Below are 16,945 nucleotides of genomic sequence, written 5' to 3' on the forward strand. Positions count from 1 at the left end.
CAATAACAATATGCAAACATAGGTAGACTTCCCTAGTAACTTGAGCTAGCCGAAAAGCTGAAACGATCTTTAGAGAATCAGTTTTGAATATAAATTTTTATAACCCTTTTCAATCGTTATAATTTTCCCAAATCTAATTCAATATCATAAATAATTCATACTTAAGTCCTGAATATATGCATATCGTACAGAGAATAGTTGAGAAATTGTGTTTACAATTGATTTTTTTTATTTATTAATGTCTTTTTCTATGGCTTCATTCTTCTATATATCTATGTCATGCCTTTAATAAAAAGCTTCGAGCTAGAAATATATTTCAGAAAGGCACTCATAACATCCAACTTAAAGTAGCTTTCATGCTCACATCGGGCATAAAAAATAAAATAAAAATAGTGTTTAATGACCTATTTTATTGATTATTTGATCGCTAACATTCTACTACCATCTCAGACCAAAATTAGTTGTAATGATGTTCATGATCCCCTTTAATAAGGCACTAAAGACTATTATTGCAAAGGTATTGAATATTAAATATAAAGCTTATAACCCCATTTTCGATGGATCTAAAATACTAATATATATGTATATATATATTTTGAGAGAGATGTAAAGTACTAAATTAAACATGCAAAATAGTTCTCAAATTTCTATTTTAGCCTTTTGGGCCCATTTGGCCGTACAGAGCCCACAAGGGCAACCTTATTAACTCACTTAAGACCCAACTAATCAGCAATTAGAGCATGGGCATATCATTAATTCACGAGTTGCATGTGGACTGACCATGTTCGCAAAAAAAAAGCACAAGCATATGATGCATGATATATTATTTTTCCTTTTCTTTTTCAAGGCAAAACAAATAATTTATTATTATTTTTATATTTATTAGCCGACGTGCTCTCAATAATGTTTGCATACCTTTTTTTTTTATTTTAAATTTTATTGAAAGCATGGTGGATTAATTTTTGTCTGTATTCGCATAAGTTTTCTTGGGTCAGCAAGAATCAAGGACTTATTCATGAGACAAGTTTATGCCAAGAAGTGTATAATACATAGTAGGCATAAACCTATTCCTATTAAATATAGGGCTCTCAATCATTGAAAGATGTGTAGGACACATCATGTTAGGTTGGGGGTAAGCATTTTATGACAATATTCTTAGGTCTAATATAATTGGGCGGCATTGTCCCATTGCATTCTAATTGGTAATAATTTGTTTTGTTTTTTTTAATTTTTACGAATGAAGGAAGAGATTCGAACTCACGACCTTCTTATAGTGTTTTATTGAAGTTTGGTACATTGATTGTGACATTTTGTAAGTGATTAATGCAATTCTATTTTGATGATAATAGATAATCCATAATTCCAATTAGTACAAACTAAATCAATCTTACAAAACAAAATGATTTCCATAGCAGTAACTTTGTCCAAATTAACTATGCATTCATATAGGACATACTTGGTGCAAATCATGCATGTAAACAAAAACACAGATTATGTTGAGAAATTCCAATAATTTTGGAACAAATGTACAAAATGGTTTCTTGAACATGGTACAATCCTATAAAATGGGGATGCCATGACTGATTGGTGAATTTTGAGTAGCTTCAAGGTGTGAGGAGATTAAGCAGAGACACTCTGTGTTGCAATAGGCATCTGAAGAGTCTTTCCAAACCACCCTCAAGCCCACTTATGCTGCAATCCAGTGTGTCTAGTCTCCACTGAACCCCCTGCACATCAGTCTTGGCATAATCACTCTTTTTCATGTGGCCATGGAGTGAGCAGAGAGCAATATCTACACTTCCAACTTCATTGTAAATCTTTTGGCCGTTCTCTGATGCTGCAAATCTCACAGCCATTAGCTTTGACACCAAACACCATTTGCTAGCCTTTGTGTTGTTGGTCAAAGGCATGGATAGGAACACACAGAGAGACTGAAACACAGAAATTGTGACAGCACTTAATTCTCTTAACAATTTAAGCACTATCTGCACATTGTGGTCTAAATCTAAGAGACAAAATGACCCAATATTGATATTGCTTTCCATTTTCTTCAAATCTCTGAGGCTCTTTGCAATGCTCTTCTTTGCCTTTTTTCGAAAGCAAATGTAAGCGTGAACGTTGCTTTCGATGCTGCTCGAATCTCCGGTCCTCCTCCTGCGCAGTGCAGATTGAAGGTTCTGAACATGTTCCTTCATTGTCAAAAGCAGGTCTCTTGCATTGCCACAAGAGTCTAGCAACCCAACTGAGCCATCAAGTGCTTCCTCCACTAGTGTTTTGCACTGTTGGTGATGGTTGAGAGCTTGTTGGGTCAGTGGAGAGTGAACAAGTTCCTCAATGCAATTGTACAACTCTGCAAGACCAGACAAGCCCTCTAGAAGAGCCTCACTGCCTAGAGGACTTGAACTTGCTGCTTCTGCAGCACATGAAAATCTCAAAGTCTTTAACTTCTTGAGCTCTGACTCAATCTTTTGAGAATTGGGATTTAGCCTAGATGGTAAGCTAATGGACCTCACAGGTACTATGGATGAAAGTGAAACAGCCATCTTCAATCACTTGAAAGAAAAGCTATGTGCTTTGAAAAAAAGTCTCTAACTTTTTCTCACAATTGAAAGTGAATACTGAATTGAATAAACCAAACTCTTTTAAGTCATATATATATATAAGTTATAACATCAAATGACAAGGATTACATGTATGGTCTTTTTCATGCCAACCCAGTACGGCCTGCATGTGATTGTAATCTGGGTCACCCTGCAATTTGAAGATCCTGTATCAAATTTGGCCAACAACTACAAATTCTATATCTTTTTTTACGAACAACATGTACAGGCCGTGAGAGCCGTATGCCTCCTTGCCTCCCCCAATCATTTAGCAGTACCATTCTCTCAATCACAATTCAATCATATCCCTTTTGAATTGTTTTATGGACATGAAAGGCTGGCAGTGCTTGGTGGTCTTTTAAGAAAACCAAAAAGAAGGTATCAATGGGTTAAAATCAAGCCAAAAGAACAAAACTTAGACAAGATTTAGCCTAAATCTATAGACCTCAAATACAAGAATCTAGCCAGGCTTTGCTAGTCAAATTAACTAGGTACGTCTAACCAAAATGGTCTGGTTCATCCAATCAAGTAACCACTCGATTTCCGTATCATTTTGTGTACCATACAATTAGCACTAAGGTGGCTTGTTTATTCGCAGACAATGAGACAATTTGACCCTCTTTTTAATTACTTTTTATTCCCAAAAACCAAGCATTATAGTTAAACATTTTTGGGTTAAGAGGGGCGGCAGGTTGTTGGCAGTACTGTCACAAAACAGCCTGAACCTCAGGAGTCAGAAATGCCCACATTTTGTAATTTGTGTCACATGCACTTTGCATAACCATGTTGGAAGGACGCAAACCTAGCAACCTTAAATCACAGACAGAGTAATGCTACACTCTTTTTTCATTAGGAGACCGCTAATTGATGCATTTTTAAGGGCACCCTTTTCTGCCTTTGCCTAATTGTGTTCACCGATCAATAAACAATCTAATTTGATTTTTTTTTTTTCTTTTTGGGTTTTAGATTTTCATTGTAATTGAACAAAACTGGAGAGAGAAATGCCCATGCCCATGTCCACCTGTGGTCAAAACTTAAATGGGGGATATATTAGAAAATAAAAAATATGTGATATCCCCATGCAATGGTACATACAAATATGAGAATTTGGGTCTTATTCTATTCCTTTCCATAAAATTCAAAAAAGCCACAATTACAAGGAATAGATATAAATACCTTTTGACCACTTTAACAAAAATCTGTGTGTGGATAACAGCAGACAGTACAGCTCCCCAGAGTAGTAGGCTAGTAGCAGATCAACAATCAATAGCAGATAATGACTGATGCCAATCAGGGGGAGAAGTTTTGCTGCGACCATGGTGATTTAGTTGGAGGATTATTTGCACATAGGATAACTTTTGTCTGGATGGTGAATACAAAATGGGGAAATTGAGTTCTTAAGGTTATTAATGCCGGTCGACAATCTGGCTCTGCTATATGCTCAAGCTGGTCCTGTAAATTGCAATTTGTTGCAGCATCATGGAATTATAGATCTTAGGGATAACGGCTAGATGTATGAACCTTCCCCATGGCTTCACATCCAGGACGGGCCTTCCACTTGAGGGATTTTGTTATCATTGTCGTTCACCATAAGAGTTGTTTGTCCTGGTGCAGATAGATTGCAGGTGTGCTAATATGTTACATTCAGCTTTCTTGCTTCACCAAGGATGAGTCTTGAAAACTTAAACCTACAACAGCCCCGTAACAAACCTGGTGGCCCAAAATAACAAGAAGTGTTTCGATTTAGTCAGGATATTGTATGATGAAAGATATACGTAATGGCCTTACATGCATAATAATAGAAAAAGAAAAACCACAATTCACATTTCGAGCCTTAATAGAGCACAACTAGTGAAACCCACATAATCATATTATATGGACATCAACTACATATAAGCATTGATGTGAAAAAGGTTCTGCTCTTTCAACATTCACTCTTGAAGGGATCAAGACAAGAGGGTTCAAAATCGTGATTACAGTTGTGTCAATCCAAGATATGACAACTAGGCATTTGGAAGATGACAAACTTACAATTTCAAATTTAACAACCTAACAGCTCCAATAATCTAAAACTAGGTAACCAGAAAGCATACAAATCCAAGCAGCATTAACTTTAGCATATCTCAGAAACAAAACATAGGATTCACCTCAGTACCTTTAAACTCGTGTAATATCTCTCTTCAAGTAAACAATAAACTAAACAAACACAACCGGGTTAATGTCATTTGCTTAACCTTGAGTGTTACAGTTTCACTTTCACTGAGATTACCAAGTTTAGTCGTTACTGAAAACAAAACAACAGCACAGTCCAACCTTTGTAAGTTTCATAAATTTAGAAAAACCAGAGGCCACTGTTGCCAATATGGGAATTGATAAACATCACTGTGGCATCTTGAGTTACAAGGATATAATCAATCACAGAACATTTGAAAACACTACTGGAATCCATGGACAAAATATGGTTGTTATAGAAAATAGAGAAAATACCAGTTAGGTAGCAAGGCCATGTTCCCTTGCTTTCTTAAGCCACTTCAGTGTACCCTCCAAAGTTGTATAAGCAGCAACATCAGTTACACTCTTACTCTCAACTGCATAATCAAACACTTCATAAGCATCTGCCACCCTCCCCTCCCTACAAAGTGCCCTCACAAGTGTAGCATAAGAAGCTGTATCAAGCTTCATCCCACATTCTTTCATCACCCCATACAAGTCTAGCCCTTTCTCTAACAATTTTGCTTTACACAATCCATGAAGCAATGTATTATACGTGCAAACATTCGGTTCACACCCCTTTTCTTGCATCTCCTCCAACAACCCTAATGCACCCAAGACATCCCCTTTCCGACACAATCCATTCATCAATGAAGTGTATGTCACCGCATCCGGGAAATGACCCATCTCAACCATGACACCCAAATACTTCTTAGCCTCAACAACTCGCCCACATTTCGATAACCCAAAAATCAAAGTATTGTACGTTACAAGATCAGGCTCCACACCATTCTCCTTCATTTTCTTCAAAACCTCAAGTGCCTCATTGCCCAAATTCAACGTACAACAACCTTTCATAATTGTATTGTAAATATAGCAATCAGGCCTAATTCCCTCCTTTGCCAACACATCCACTAGCCTAGTAGCCTCACGTAAATTCTCTCTATTAGTCACATTGTCAATCAAAATTGTATAAGTGATAATATCAGGCTTCAAACCGAAAGACGTTTTAAATTCTTCAATAAAATCATAAACAGTACTCACAGCACTTGACTTGCAGAGACACTTAACAAGAAAATTGTAGGTATAAGAATCCGGTGCTGCGTTTTTAAGCGACATTTCTTTGATCAATTCCACGGCAAGGCCAACATTATTAGACGAACAGAGTGACCGGACTGCGATATCCGTGGTGACCTTATTGGGACTGAAGCCATTGGTGAGCATAAAGTTGAGGACTTGGTGTACGGGTTTGAGGGTCTGATCAGGTGCTTTGCAGGACTGGGAAAGCAAAACGTGGTAGGTCGATCGGTCGGGAGAGAAAGTAGGGTGGGTTTTGATCATGTGGTTGAAGAGAGAGATGGAGTCATTGAGGGTGGAGATTGAGGCATAGGATTGGAGGAGGGCGTTGTGGACGCGAAGGTCAAGTGGGACTTTTGTGGTGGTGACGATGGAGTTGAAGACCTTCTTCGCGTCTGAGAGGTTGGCGGAGGTGAAGGGGTTTCTGAAGGTTGGTTCTCTGGTTTTCTCGGAAAGTTGGGGTGGGATTTTCTTGGTGGTTTTTTTGGGAAAGTGATGGGGTCTGTGAGATGGGGACTCGTTTGGGACTAAAGAAGATGGCTTTTTAATAAGTGAGGTTGAAACTGATGATCGAAGTGATGGTGGGATTTTCCCCATTTCTTCTTCTTCTTCTTCTTCTTCTTCTTCTTCTTTGGTGGGTGGAAGCTCTGTGCTGGTGAAGGTGTTAGGGTTTTGCAGGGGTTTGAGATTTGGGGATTGCGGGTGCTGTGATGGGTCATGGGGAGGTTACTCCTTTAGGTTCGTTATTGACATTGTTAGCGCTAAAGCCCGGTTTTTTGTAATGGCCCAAAATGAAAAGCCTGGATGTTGATGAAAAACGACATATCGTAAATTGCAAAAGATTATGACCTTAATAAATTTAGAGAGCAAGTGGAGTAAGTAACAAATTGAATGAAATTACCATATGCCTTTAATTTTAAAGTAAGTTATTACAATTGTCCTTTAGTATATTAACCAGAGTTTATTTAGAGGATGTTCTATGTTTAAATTTCATGGCAATCGAATCAAACAAAGAACGATGTTTTGATATTTTTTATATAATAATTGACAAGTAAGTAGTATAAGGTTAACTGATAACTGGAATGTTTAAAATTATTTACAAGCTCATTCGGTGTTTGCTGCTCTCAAATTTTTTATTTTTTATTTTTGGTAATATCACTTGTATTTAAAGAAAATTAGTGCAAATGGTAAGTAACAAGCTTTTATTTATGAAATAGAAACGAGACATTTCCTATTACATAGGATGATTATTGTATTATTTGGTAGACCGTACATAAGATTATTTTAGCCTTTTGTATTTTTCAGGCAAAAGGCCTTTGGTTATAACAATCCAAGTTGTCCCCTGGGCTCACTCCCAAAATCTCAGAATACCTTTTGTAGAACCCAATCCTATCAGCCACCCTAGCATCTTGGCCACGCCCACATTCAAGCCCACCGTTGATTATATTGGTGATCACTCCATACCCGGGGACCCGACCCGCCGACTTGTCTGCAGCAGAAGGGCTCCACCTGCCAGTGATGACGTCATGGCTCGATGGCTTGTTTCCCTGTGGGGTCATCCAGAACCACATAGCTGTCCTGAATGATACAACCGGGTCAGTGGCCACTAGATCCGGATTGGCTATCAGATCCTTTCCGATTGCATTACCCGCTGGACCATAGTTGTAGTTGCTAGAAGAAAAGTCAACAAAGTAAACAGTTCAGTCAAAGTCAACAAGTCAATGGACCGGAACTTGTTATGTGAAGAGATAAGAGAGAGACTTACTGCGTGAGTTGGATGGGTCCTCTGCCGTAATATTTCTTGCCGGCAGCGCATGGGTATTGGGCGGATGGTGTACAATATACGTCTTGGTTATTTTCATTGATAAAACAATATCCCCATGCATATGGTCCATCTGGTGCAGTTGCCCATCCTCCTGCATAATCAAAATGAATAAAAATTTTACAATTAAATTAGTGTTGGTCCTCTTTTAAAGATAAGAAAACCGGTTTAAATTGACCAAAAATGTAGTCCCCCAATCTAAAAATCCTAGCTCCACCTCCGTGCCTAACTAAGAGGTAATCCGCAATATAATCCATAAGTCAAAATGATCATTAAACAAGTTTTATACCAAACAAACAATCATGACCAATGTTAGATTACTGACCAGTAGTCTCATGAGAGGTTTGAGCCAAGAAAGCAGCAAGCTCCTTCTTCCTTACATTAACATCCCCAGTTGTGCCAAACCCATTAAAAGTCCGAGCAGCAGCAACGAAAGCATCATACTTGTAGAACCCATTACTTTTGCATCTCGCGTCATTTCGATACTTAAGCATCTGGTCAAAAACAGCTGAGCTAACGACGCTGCTGACATCACCACCACCGCCACCACTTGGGTTTGGGGTTGGGGTTGCGGTCGAGGTACATTGGCTCTGGCAACCAGTGGCGCAATAATCAGCTGTGGTGCCGCACCACCCATGTTGGCTGCAGCACAGCCCATTGGGGCACACTGCATTTCCAGCTTGCCTCCCACATTGCTCTGCTGAGATCCCTAACAGCAAAGCTAGGGATAAAATGATAAGACTCTGTAACTTCATTTTCCTTTTCTGAAAGTGTTTGATGTCTTTTTGATCTGTGGATTGGGTTTCGTGGGGATGTGTATATATAGCTTAGCGAGGAGCGTTTTTGTTTGACTATTCCTTTCTCAAATGGAAAATGCTAGGGAGAACAATTTTAGATACCAACTTGTGTGTCAACTCTCTAATAGAGTGTGGGACCCATTGTATTGGTGGGCTTCACCTCTATTAGAGAGTTGGTATCTAAAGTTGGTCTCCCTAGCATGACCCTTCTCAAATTGGCAAAGTACCCACCCCATTAATTGTATTTGCTTTTTTCTTCTAAGTTTGTTTAGTTGTGGAAATTGCACAAGAGGGTTATTTTTAGTGACGGTGTATTTGGACAGGCTGCTGGAAAATATCTGAAAAGTTTGCGTACGGATTGAATAGCTCGCCTCAGAACACGTCAGTCGATTGAAATCTCAAAATTGAAGGATAAGGGCAGGAATAGTGCAGACCTAGAACTAGAGACTTAGTCGTGCTTTGAATATCTCTTCTTTTAACCAAGTCTATAGAAATCAAGGTGAATGTGACTGATCAAAGTTACCCCAGTAGTATAATTTTCTTACTATTTCTTACTTCTTTGTTTTATTCTTGTCATAGATTCTTATCTTTCGCTCACACAGAACTCTCTATGTATTTGAAACTTTTTATTTTGTCTATGTAAAAATATGTCTGCCTACAGGAAAAGGAAAATATCAGAGGATATATCAGTTTACGTGGGGTAACGGGAACTGTTTGAAATCACAAGCTTGCAAAAGGGATTTCTTTATCAATAAGAGGAAAAAGACTTCTAGTAAATAGAGATATCACTATTTTGCTATTATCGGTCAATAACGTTATAATTCATGTGATAACATTTATATGTGGTAGAGCATTATTAACCGGAAATAGCAAAATAGTATTATCCCTATTGTAACTAAGTTTTTCTCCGATAAGAGTTGCCTGATCATTATGCCTTACTCCAAGTGGAGATAAGATTATTTTTTATTTGTGAAAAAAAATATAGCATTATATTGATTAGCGATAAGTGTTGGAAATATTGGTTTAACCAATAACTTTTCGTTTACCTAACAAAAACCAATACATTTTCAGTCACGAGCGGCTAGCCGATCATTTAGGTGAGAAATTGAATGCCAACTTTGCCAAGTACCGTTTTTGTTTGAAGAGAAAAGCATACATGGTAACATGGGTGAATATTCTTCCTTGGTCTCCCCACAAACAAGAAGGAAATGAAATTGTTAAAAGGACTATATGTTAACTCTTGGGCTTCGGCCCCGGTCGCATTATTTTGGGCTGAAATTTTATATGTTGTTTTTTTATTATGACTTTTCAATTTCAATGGCCTCTTTCATAGAATATTGCAACCGCCACACCTTTGAAAATTGGCCGACCATTAGCACAATGTATGGTCATGGTTCTAATAACGGTGAAATATATATATATATATATATAAAGTAAAAGGCAAAGAATGGTGAAACATTTAAAATATCAAAAAATGCTCTTTGTTAATTCAAACATTAAGAATTAAAATTATTAATTAAAAGAGGATAATATGGTAAATTCATATTTTTTAATATTAAAAAAATTAAAATTAAAAACAAAATAAGATAATATGTCCTACTTTTATGGAACACTAGCCCCTTGACACATGCTCACGCATGTGCCAAGTGGTTAGCTTTCTCTTATTTATGTAATTTTTAGAATTTATAGATTATAACTTGAATTTTTTGAATATTAAAAAATGTGAATTTACAACATAATCCTCTTTTAATTATTAATAATTCAATTCATCAAGTTGGAATTCCCAATGGGCCTTTTCAGGTATTTTGAACCTTTCACCATTCTCTGCCTTGTGGTTTATATATACCGATATCCATAACTACCCGGTTACCTTTTATTAATTCTAAAAATAAAATAAAAAAGAAAAAGAAAACCAATTGGCACATGCGTGAGCATGTGTCAAGGGGCTAGTGTTAATGAAAGCACAAAATTCATATTCCTAAGAAATGGAAATCCATATCAAAAGGGGTTCGGGGTACCATGTCCTCTAACCTGCAAACTAAACCGGGTTCTCGGTGGTTGTGTTTTTGGAACCAAATAACCGTTTGATTGCAAAATACAAAAAATTATGTCCGAATTTCGGGATAGTAAAAAAAAGTTTAGAGAGTGATCAAGAATAAATCAAGAACTATACGTATGATTCCACTATGCATTCGTCCTTAATTCTTATCTTAATTAATTACTCTCACGCGAGACACCCAAAAAGAATTTGCATGATTAACTCTCTTATTTTATTTTCTTCCTTTTATGTGCCGAGTCAGCGGAGCTAGTAACGAGATCCGCATGGTTTCTTCTATATAACTCATATATATATATATATATATATATATATATATATACAGTCCCCTTCTATTGAGGGATCCCTCAAATAAAATTATTTGAGGGACGCCCTTTAGGGTACCTACAATTTTTTTCCCAATGATCCAAACCATCTATTTTTTAGGTCTTCATTCATAGATCATCCTAACAAAAAATTAGACAAATCGGAAACCGTTTCGACATCCAATTGTGTCTTACAAAATCAATGAACACGGTGCTTCAAGAAAATGCTAAAATTTCAATAACTTAATTGAGTGGTCAAATGATATCGGATTCAAGTGATTTTTTGTAGGGATGATCTTTGAATGAGTATCTACAAAATAGACGGTTTGGATTAGTGAAATACAATCCGGAGTGGGGCCTACAAGGGGTGTCCCTCAAATAAGCTTATTTGAGGGATCCCTCAATGGAAGCTCTCTGTATATATATATATATATATATATATATATATATATATATATATATATATATAGCCTAACTTATGTAGAATCATATTATGCGGAAGACCCTATAAGCTAGACGTAACAAACCATGAATAAGGGTTGTCTTGTTCAGTGCTCAGCAAACTACATGCCCTTGTCACCTATAAGCTTCTTAGAGCGAGCAGCTGTCGTCTATGGCGACAAGGTTTCGATCGTCTACGGTGGCCAGAGATTTTCATGGAAGGAGACGCATCAAAGATGTTTCAAGGTCGCTTCAGCTTTTGTCCTCCTAGGGATATCTCGCCATGACGTTGTGAGTAGCTATTAATCTTAATTCTTTCATGAACATGAATATATCTTGTGGTTTAAATTTCGTATAAAATGAATCTAATTAAACCAAACTTATGTGTGTTTTTAATTCAAGCATTACAATACGTATATTAATCCGTCAGTGTACTTAGAGTAAGCTAATACATGTTTTAGGACGTCTATATAAACTTGTGATCATGTTTTCCAAATGGAGGAAGTGCATGGACATGTCATGTTGAGAGATGGAGAGATCGAGTGAGAGAGAGGTAGATATTTGATCTGTTTGATTAAAACCAGTGAGGAAAGCAGGTAGCCATGAATATTGCAAAGCCATCGAAGCAATGACTAGTTTGCCAAAAAGACTGAGACTTTAGCAAGTCAATAGTCCATTGTACTTTATTGCGTGACTGTCGGGGTTTGATATCTTTTTTAATATTTAACAAGTCAATACAGACAACTTGGGACGATATTATTTACACATTGGCGGGTCAAATGGACAATGGCCATGAGCCCCATGATCACCGAACCACCAAGTAACATGGTGAGCCTCCTTAGCTATATGTGCCTGTCGGCGTTTTATTTATATAAAACTGTCCCATGACGGCTGGCTGACCAACTTCAATTAATCTGTCAACCATAGAGCTGCAATTGCGTGCACATACATGCATCATATACTATACATATATATATATATATAGCTACAAAGTTAATATATAAACAACTCTAGAAACTTGTACTTCCGTTTGTTTCTTGATTCGTCTCTCTTTATTATATTGATCTCTTTTGCTAGCTAAGCTATGACAAAATAAAAAGTTGTGTGAGTCTCGCATGATTTCCACTAACGGAAAACTTTGATCACGCACATATACGAATATAAATCTATTATGAAATTCACATGCATCTGTATATAATACTAGTAGGGTAATATTCGTTTACCAATTTTATATGGTTGATAGATAGTATGTTAAAAATTAACAGTGTATATGTAATGGACAATAGTGGAAATCATATTGTGAATCCAGCAAAAGAGATCAATACAAAGTAATTCATGCATGTGCGTCCAAGGTGACTGACGAACGTAGCTTTTGATGTCTTTGTTTATCCTTTGTTGTCTATTGCTAATCGATTCCAATTTGTAGATTTTGTCTTTTGTTTGTTTTTCTTTTCTTCTTCTGGACTAGGCGGACAAAGATAAGGATAGATAGAGACTAGCAGAAAAGGATGAGAATACATCCACCCCTCTCCCTATCTTTATTGAGAATAAGAAATCAATGGAAACACAAACACTTACTAAAACCCAAAAGTTTCGTCAGTCAAGTGCCTTTTTTATTTTTAGTCCTGCATGCGTTACACGCATTCATGCACTTCAAGAGCAAGTGATCCTAATTAAAACAAGAAGATAGTTTTAAGTGAAACGGTTGGACTAAGTGGAATTCCTGCATTTGAATTCCACCCGGCCTTATGCTAGAGAGATAATCCACTTATATTATGACATGTGAATAAATTACACTAGGCGGTCGAACAATCGTATTATTCTATAACTTCTTCTTATGTTAGTCCTACCTCAAATACAAGGAATCAATTTTACTTATGAAAGTGATTAGATGAGTGATGACGTGATCCCAGAATAAGAGAGTCTCTTACGAAAAAAAGAGTCTAGCATAATTAATCGTATAAAATTCGCATACCTAGCTATGACATCACATCCTGAACAGAACCAGTATTGTGACGCTAATCTTTAACAATACAATAAAGTGCAACCACACATATAGGTTGATTATTATAACTTAATGGTCGTGTCACTAATTGATTATGTCACTAATTATAAGATAATTCAAGATCATGTCACTAATTGATTAATTTTGCTTTTAATTTGAAGTGGGATCATGTCAAAAGCCAATACTTTTTGTGTTGGGTACGCTCTTTAGTGTGAACATATTGTCCAATAGAGAAAAGTAATAAAGGAGAGGAGATGTTCACATTTCTTTTTGGTAGAGCAATCACAATCAAAGTAGTACACAATGTAGTACAAGACCCACAGTCAGTCAAAGTAAGATAGGCTTACAAATATATGCGCGCATACAAACATACACCAAAAAAAAAAAAAGTAGGCTCAATTCGACTAACTAGCTTCTATCTACTTTTAATTTAGTATTAGCAAGAGTAAATAATATAGTTTTATCATACATAAAAAGAAATATTTCTCATAGTTCCATTTTGGTTTTTTTTTTTTTTTTGGTGTTAACCGAATCCTAAAATGAACTGAGTACACCATATAATCTAAATACACCTTAACATTGAAATCAAAATGTAAAATTAACTAAGTATACCCCATTTAACTACCAAAAATGCCTCTATTACACCCTAATATATTTTATCACACAATACCAAATTCATTCGAGAGCTGACTGCTGAACAATATTAGACCACTAAACTCACCTTGCTCGTGAACTTGCTCCTTAACCCACCTTGTTGTCCTTGTGACGGTTTCTGTGCTTCTTATGATCTTTAGTAGTTGATATCATGGTTGGCATAACGAAGACAATCAACCCTCTTTAATTTGCTTCTTGTTTTGTTACCAATCTTCTTCTCTGTAGGACAACTACAACTCAAATAACGATTGCAGTCAATTAGACAAAAAGTTGTTTGAATCATAATTTTCGGGCTGCAGTGATGATTCTGTCATCCATCACTACTAGTGTAGGGGTTTATAAGCCAAATGGCAAATGCCACAGGGAATTAAAGTTATAAAGAAATCTTGAAACATATATATCAGGAAAAAATCCAAGAAAAAAGGAGTCCTGGAGACATAACATGCTATAATTTAGTGTAGGTTTTTCTCTTACGTTTGATTAGAGTTGAATATGGTGAGTAGTGTGTACTTATTAAAATTACATTTGTTTCACAATTTAATATATCATTTTGGTCATTTTATGTTAGGATAAATTAGTAATTCAATAAATAATTTGGTAATAAGGGGTACTCGGTTAATTTTAGAGTTCGTTTAACAACACCATTTTTCTTTTAATTGAAAGTAAGAGAATTTGATTGTTTAACATTCTCTAATAACATGAAGAAAATATACTACTAAACTTGTAGTTAGTTGTGGTTAATCTACCTCAATAGTGGATTCTACATGCTTTATATTAGAGGCAGGTCTAATGTACCTAACAGTAGCCAAGTAATTAAAATTGTTGATTTTCTTCCCTGGCCAGGTTGCAGCTTTTGCACCAAATATTCCAGCACTCTATGAGCTTCATTTCAGCGTTCCAATGGCAGGGGCAATTCTTTGTGCACTTAACATTAGGCTGGACTCTCCCACATTATCATTGATATTACAACAGTTGGAGGCCAAAGCCATTCTTGTAGATCATCAGTACATTGAAGTTGTCCTCCAAGCACTGGACATATTGTCCCAAACAAAGTACAATCCACCTCTGCTCATTCTTATCCCAGAGTTTGACCAATCATCATCATCATCTTCTCCCATTGATCTTGACCTTCCACCAGGTACCCTGAATTACAATGACCTGCTGCAGGCAAAAGCAGAACCCAACTTTCAGATTTTAAGACCCAGCAATGAATGTGACCCAATTTCAGTGAGTTACACTTCTGGCTCAACTGGAAATCCCAAGGGAGTTTTATACAGCCACAGAGCTGTGTATCTTAATTCATTGGCAGCCATTTTTCAAAGTGACATGAGAAAAATGCCAGTGTTCTTATGGACAGTCGAAATGTTTCGGTGCAACGGTTGGTGCTTCCCTTGGGCAGTTGCAGCTCTTGGAGGCACCAACATCTGCCTCAGAAATGTCTCAGCCAAACTCATTTTTGAAGCAATTCGTCTCCACAAGGTAACACACATGTGTGGTGCACCTTCTATTTTGAACATCCTAGCAGATGCCTCAGAAAATGACCAAGCCAGGGAAATAAAATCAAGGGTGGAGATTATTGTTGCTGGTGCATTGCCAGCACCTCAGATTTTGACCAAGGTTGCAGAGCTGGGATTCAATGTGAGCCATGGATATGGCATGACAGAGGCTCTTGGGCCAGCAATTGTCACACCATGCAAGCCTGGTCAAAAGCAATCTCAGTACAATCTGATGATGGAAGGGGTTGACGTGAAGGATCCAAACACCATGGAAAGTGTGGAATTTGATGGGAAAACAATCGGGGAGATTATGTTCAGAGGCAACACTTTGATGCTGAATTATCTAGAGAATTCAAAACCAGTTCATGAGGTTTTCAAGGGTGGATGGTATAGGACTGGTGACCTGGCAGTTAGGCATCCAGATGGATACATTCAGATGAAAGACAGGGCAAGGGATATTATCATTTGTGGTGGTGAGGTTATCAGCACGCTTGAGGTGGAGGCAGTTTTGCTGACTCATCCACAAGTTTTGCAGGCTGCTGTTGTGGGGAGATATGATGAGGTTTTGGGGGAGACTCCTTGTGCTTTTGTGAAGTTGAAGGAGGGGTTTGGTGGTGGTGGTGAAGCAAGTTCTAGAGAGGTTATAGAGTTTTGTGAGGGGAAATTGCCTGGTTTTATGGTTCCAAAAGTCGTGGTATTTGGGGATTTGCCTAGCCCAACCGGGAAGATACAAAAATTTGTTCTGAGGGAGAAGGCCAATCTTGTGGGAGGCCAGGAATAAATCTCTGATTATGGCCATTGGATTTGACAATTGGCAAACAGGTTTGTTGGTTTTCATGAAAACTTTCAGTATTTGGGTAGTGGTGTGGATGATTAATTACTTATTATTTTTTGGGTATACTATAATAAGGTTACAATAGCGTTTTTCTTTTTCTTTGATACGTTGCAGGAAATCGAACAATAAACATAATTATTATACTATGATGTTCTTCCAAATCTAAGTTCTCCATATATTTGAAGTAACTTGTGTTACAAAAGGAGATCCTTAGGATGTCAATCATGAAATTGAAGTCTCAAAGTGAATATTGTGACAACCATTTTGCCATAATAGTCATATCAATTGTAGCAATAGTTTTTGAATTTGTGCCCCAATTTGAATTCGAAAATGGCTTCTAGAGTTCATGAATTCCACTTCCGTTAGCACCGTTATATTTGCTGTTAAATTTAATGGCAAAATGGGCATTTCATGTCTTCAAATCTGCAAAATGTTGCTACTAGGGTGTGGATGAGGGTGTGCTAAGTCTTCTCCGCGTAATCTCGGATTGTAGGCTGTGCTAAGGATGCTCATCTGAGTCCACTTATTTGGATCCGCAAATGCTTTATCAGTATTCAGTAGCAGCCTGTAGTCATAGAGAGTCAACTCCCACCCATTATACAACACCAAACTCAAACTGCATATATATGCTTTGGGTTGGGACTGC

At 37.1% G+C, this 16,945-nt stretch overlaps 4 protein-coding genes across 4 annotated transcripts; 1 reads left to right on the forward strand and 3 right to left on the reverse strand.

The window, feature by feature from the left end:
• On the reverse strand, positions 853-3,532 carry LOC18771858. Its single transcript, XM_007201926.2, has one exon. The coding sequence runs from the start codon at positions 2,541-2,543 to the stop codon at positions 1,605-1,607; it is 939 nt and encodes a 312-aa protein (XP_007201988.1). The 5' UTR covers positions 2,544-3,532; the 3' UTR covers positions 853-1,604.
• Positions 3,701-6,749, reverse strand: LOC18769075 (pentatricopeptide repeat-containing protein At2g17670). The gene is made up of 2 exons (XM_007204123.2): positions 5,088-6,749; positions 3,701-4,310 (listed from the first exon to the last, which is right to left on the reverse strand). Exon 1 carries the CDS (start codon positions 6,483-6,485, stop codon positions 5,091-5,093), a length of 1,395 nt encoding a protein of 464 aa, XP_007204185.1. The 5' UTR covers positions 6,486-6,749; the 3' UTR covers positions 3,701-4,310; positions 5,088-5,090.
• On the reverse strand, positions 7,067-8,522 carry LOC18771211 (endochitinase). The gene is made up of 3 exons (XM_007202208.2): positions 8,036-8,522; positions 7,654-7,804; positions 7,067-7,559 (listed from the first exon to the last, which is right to left on the reverse strand). Exons 1-3 carry the CDS (start codon positions 8,463-8,465, stop codon positions 7,190-7,192), a joined length of 951 nt encoding a protein of 316 aa, XP_007202270.1. The 5' UTR covers positions 8,466-8,522; the 3' UTR covers positions 7,067-7,189.
• LOC18769349 (probable acyl-activating enzyme 1, peroxisomal) lies at positions 11,367-16,487 on the forward strand. The gene is made up of 2 exons (XM_007203745.2): positions 11,367-11,600; positions 14,812-16,487. Exons 1-2 carry the CDS (start codon positions 11,397-11,399, stop codon positions 16,243-16,245), a joined length of 1,638 nt encoding a protein of 545 aa, XP_007203807.1. The 5' UTR covers positions 11,367-11,396; the 3' UTR covers positions 16,246-16,487.

The sequence above is a fragment of the Prunus persica genome, chromosome G7, assembly GCF_000346465.2.
Source record: "Prunus persica cultivar Lovell chromosome G7, Prunus_persica_NCBIv2, whole genome shotgun sequence".
NCBI lineage: Eukaryota > Viridiplantae > Streptophyta > Magnoliopsida > Rosales > Rosaceae > Prunus > Prunus persica.

What these genes read in the sequence shown, in the direction of transcription:
- LOC18771211 (XM_007202208.2), bottom strand. Translation starts at nt 8,465, where the DNA reads ATGAAGTTACAGAGTCTTATCATTTTATCCCTAGCTTTGCTGTTAGGG. An exon ending in AACCTCTCATGAGACTACTG is followed by an intron (nt 7,805 to 8,035) that starts GTCAGTAATCTA and finishes TTGATTATGCAG; the next exon opens with GAGGATGGGCAACTGCACCA. An exon ending in GGACCCATCCAACTCACGCA is followed by an intron (nt 7,560 to 7,653) that starts GTAAGTCTCTCT and finishes CTTTTCTTCTAG; the next exon opens with CAACTACAACTATGGTCCAG.
- LOC18769349 (XM_007203745.2), top strand. Translation starts at nt 11,397, where the DNA reads ATGAATAAGGGTTGTCTTGTTCAGTGCTCAGCAAACTACATGCCCTTG. An exon ending in GGATATCTCGCCATGACGTT is followed by an intron (nt 11,601 to 14,811) that starts GTGAGTAGCTAT and finishes TTCCCTGGCCAG; the next exon opens with GTTGCAGCTTTTGCACCAAA.
- LOC18771858 (XM_007201926.2), bottom strand. Translation starts at nt 2,543, where the DNA reads ATGGCTGTTTCACTTTCATCCATAGTACCTGTGAGGTCCATTAGCTTA.
- LOC18769075 (XM_007204123.2), bottom strand. Translation starts at nt 6,485, where the DNA reads ATGGGGAAAATCCCACCATCACTTCGATCATCAGTTTCAACCTCACTT.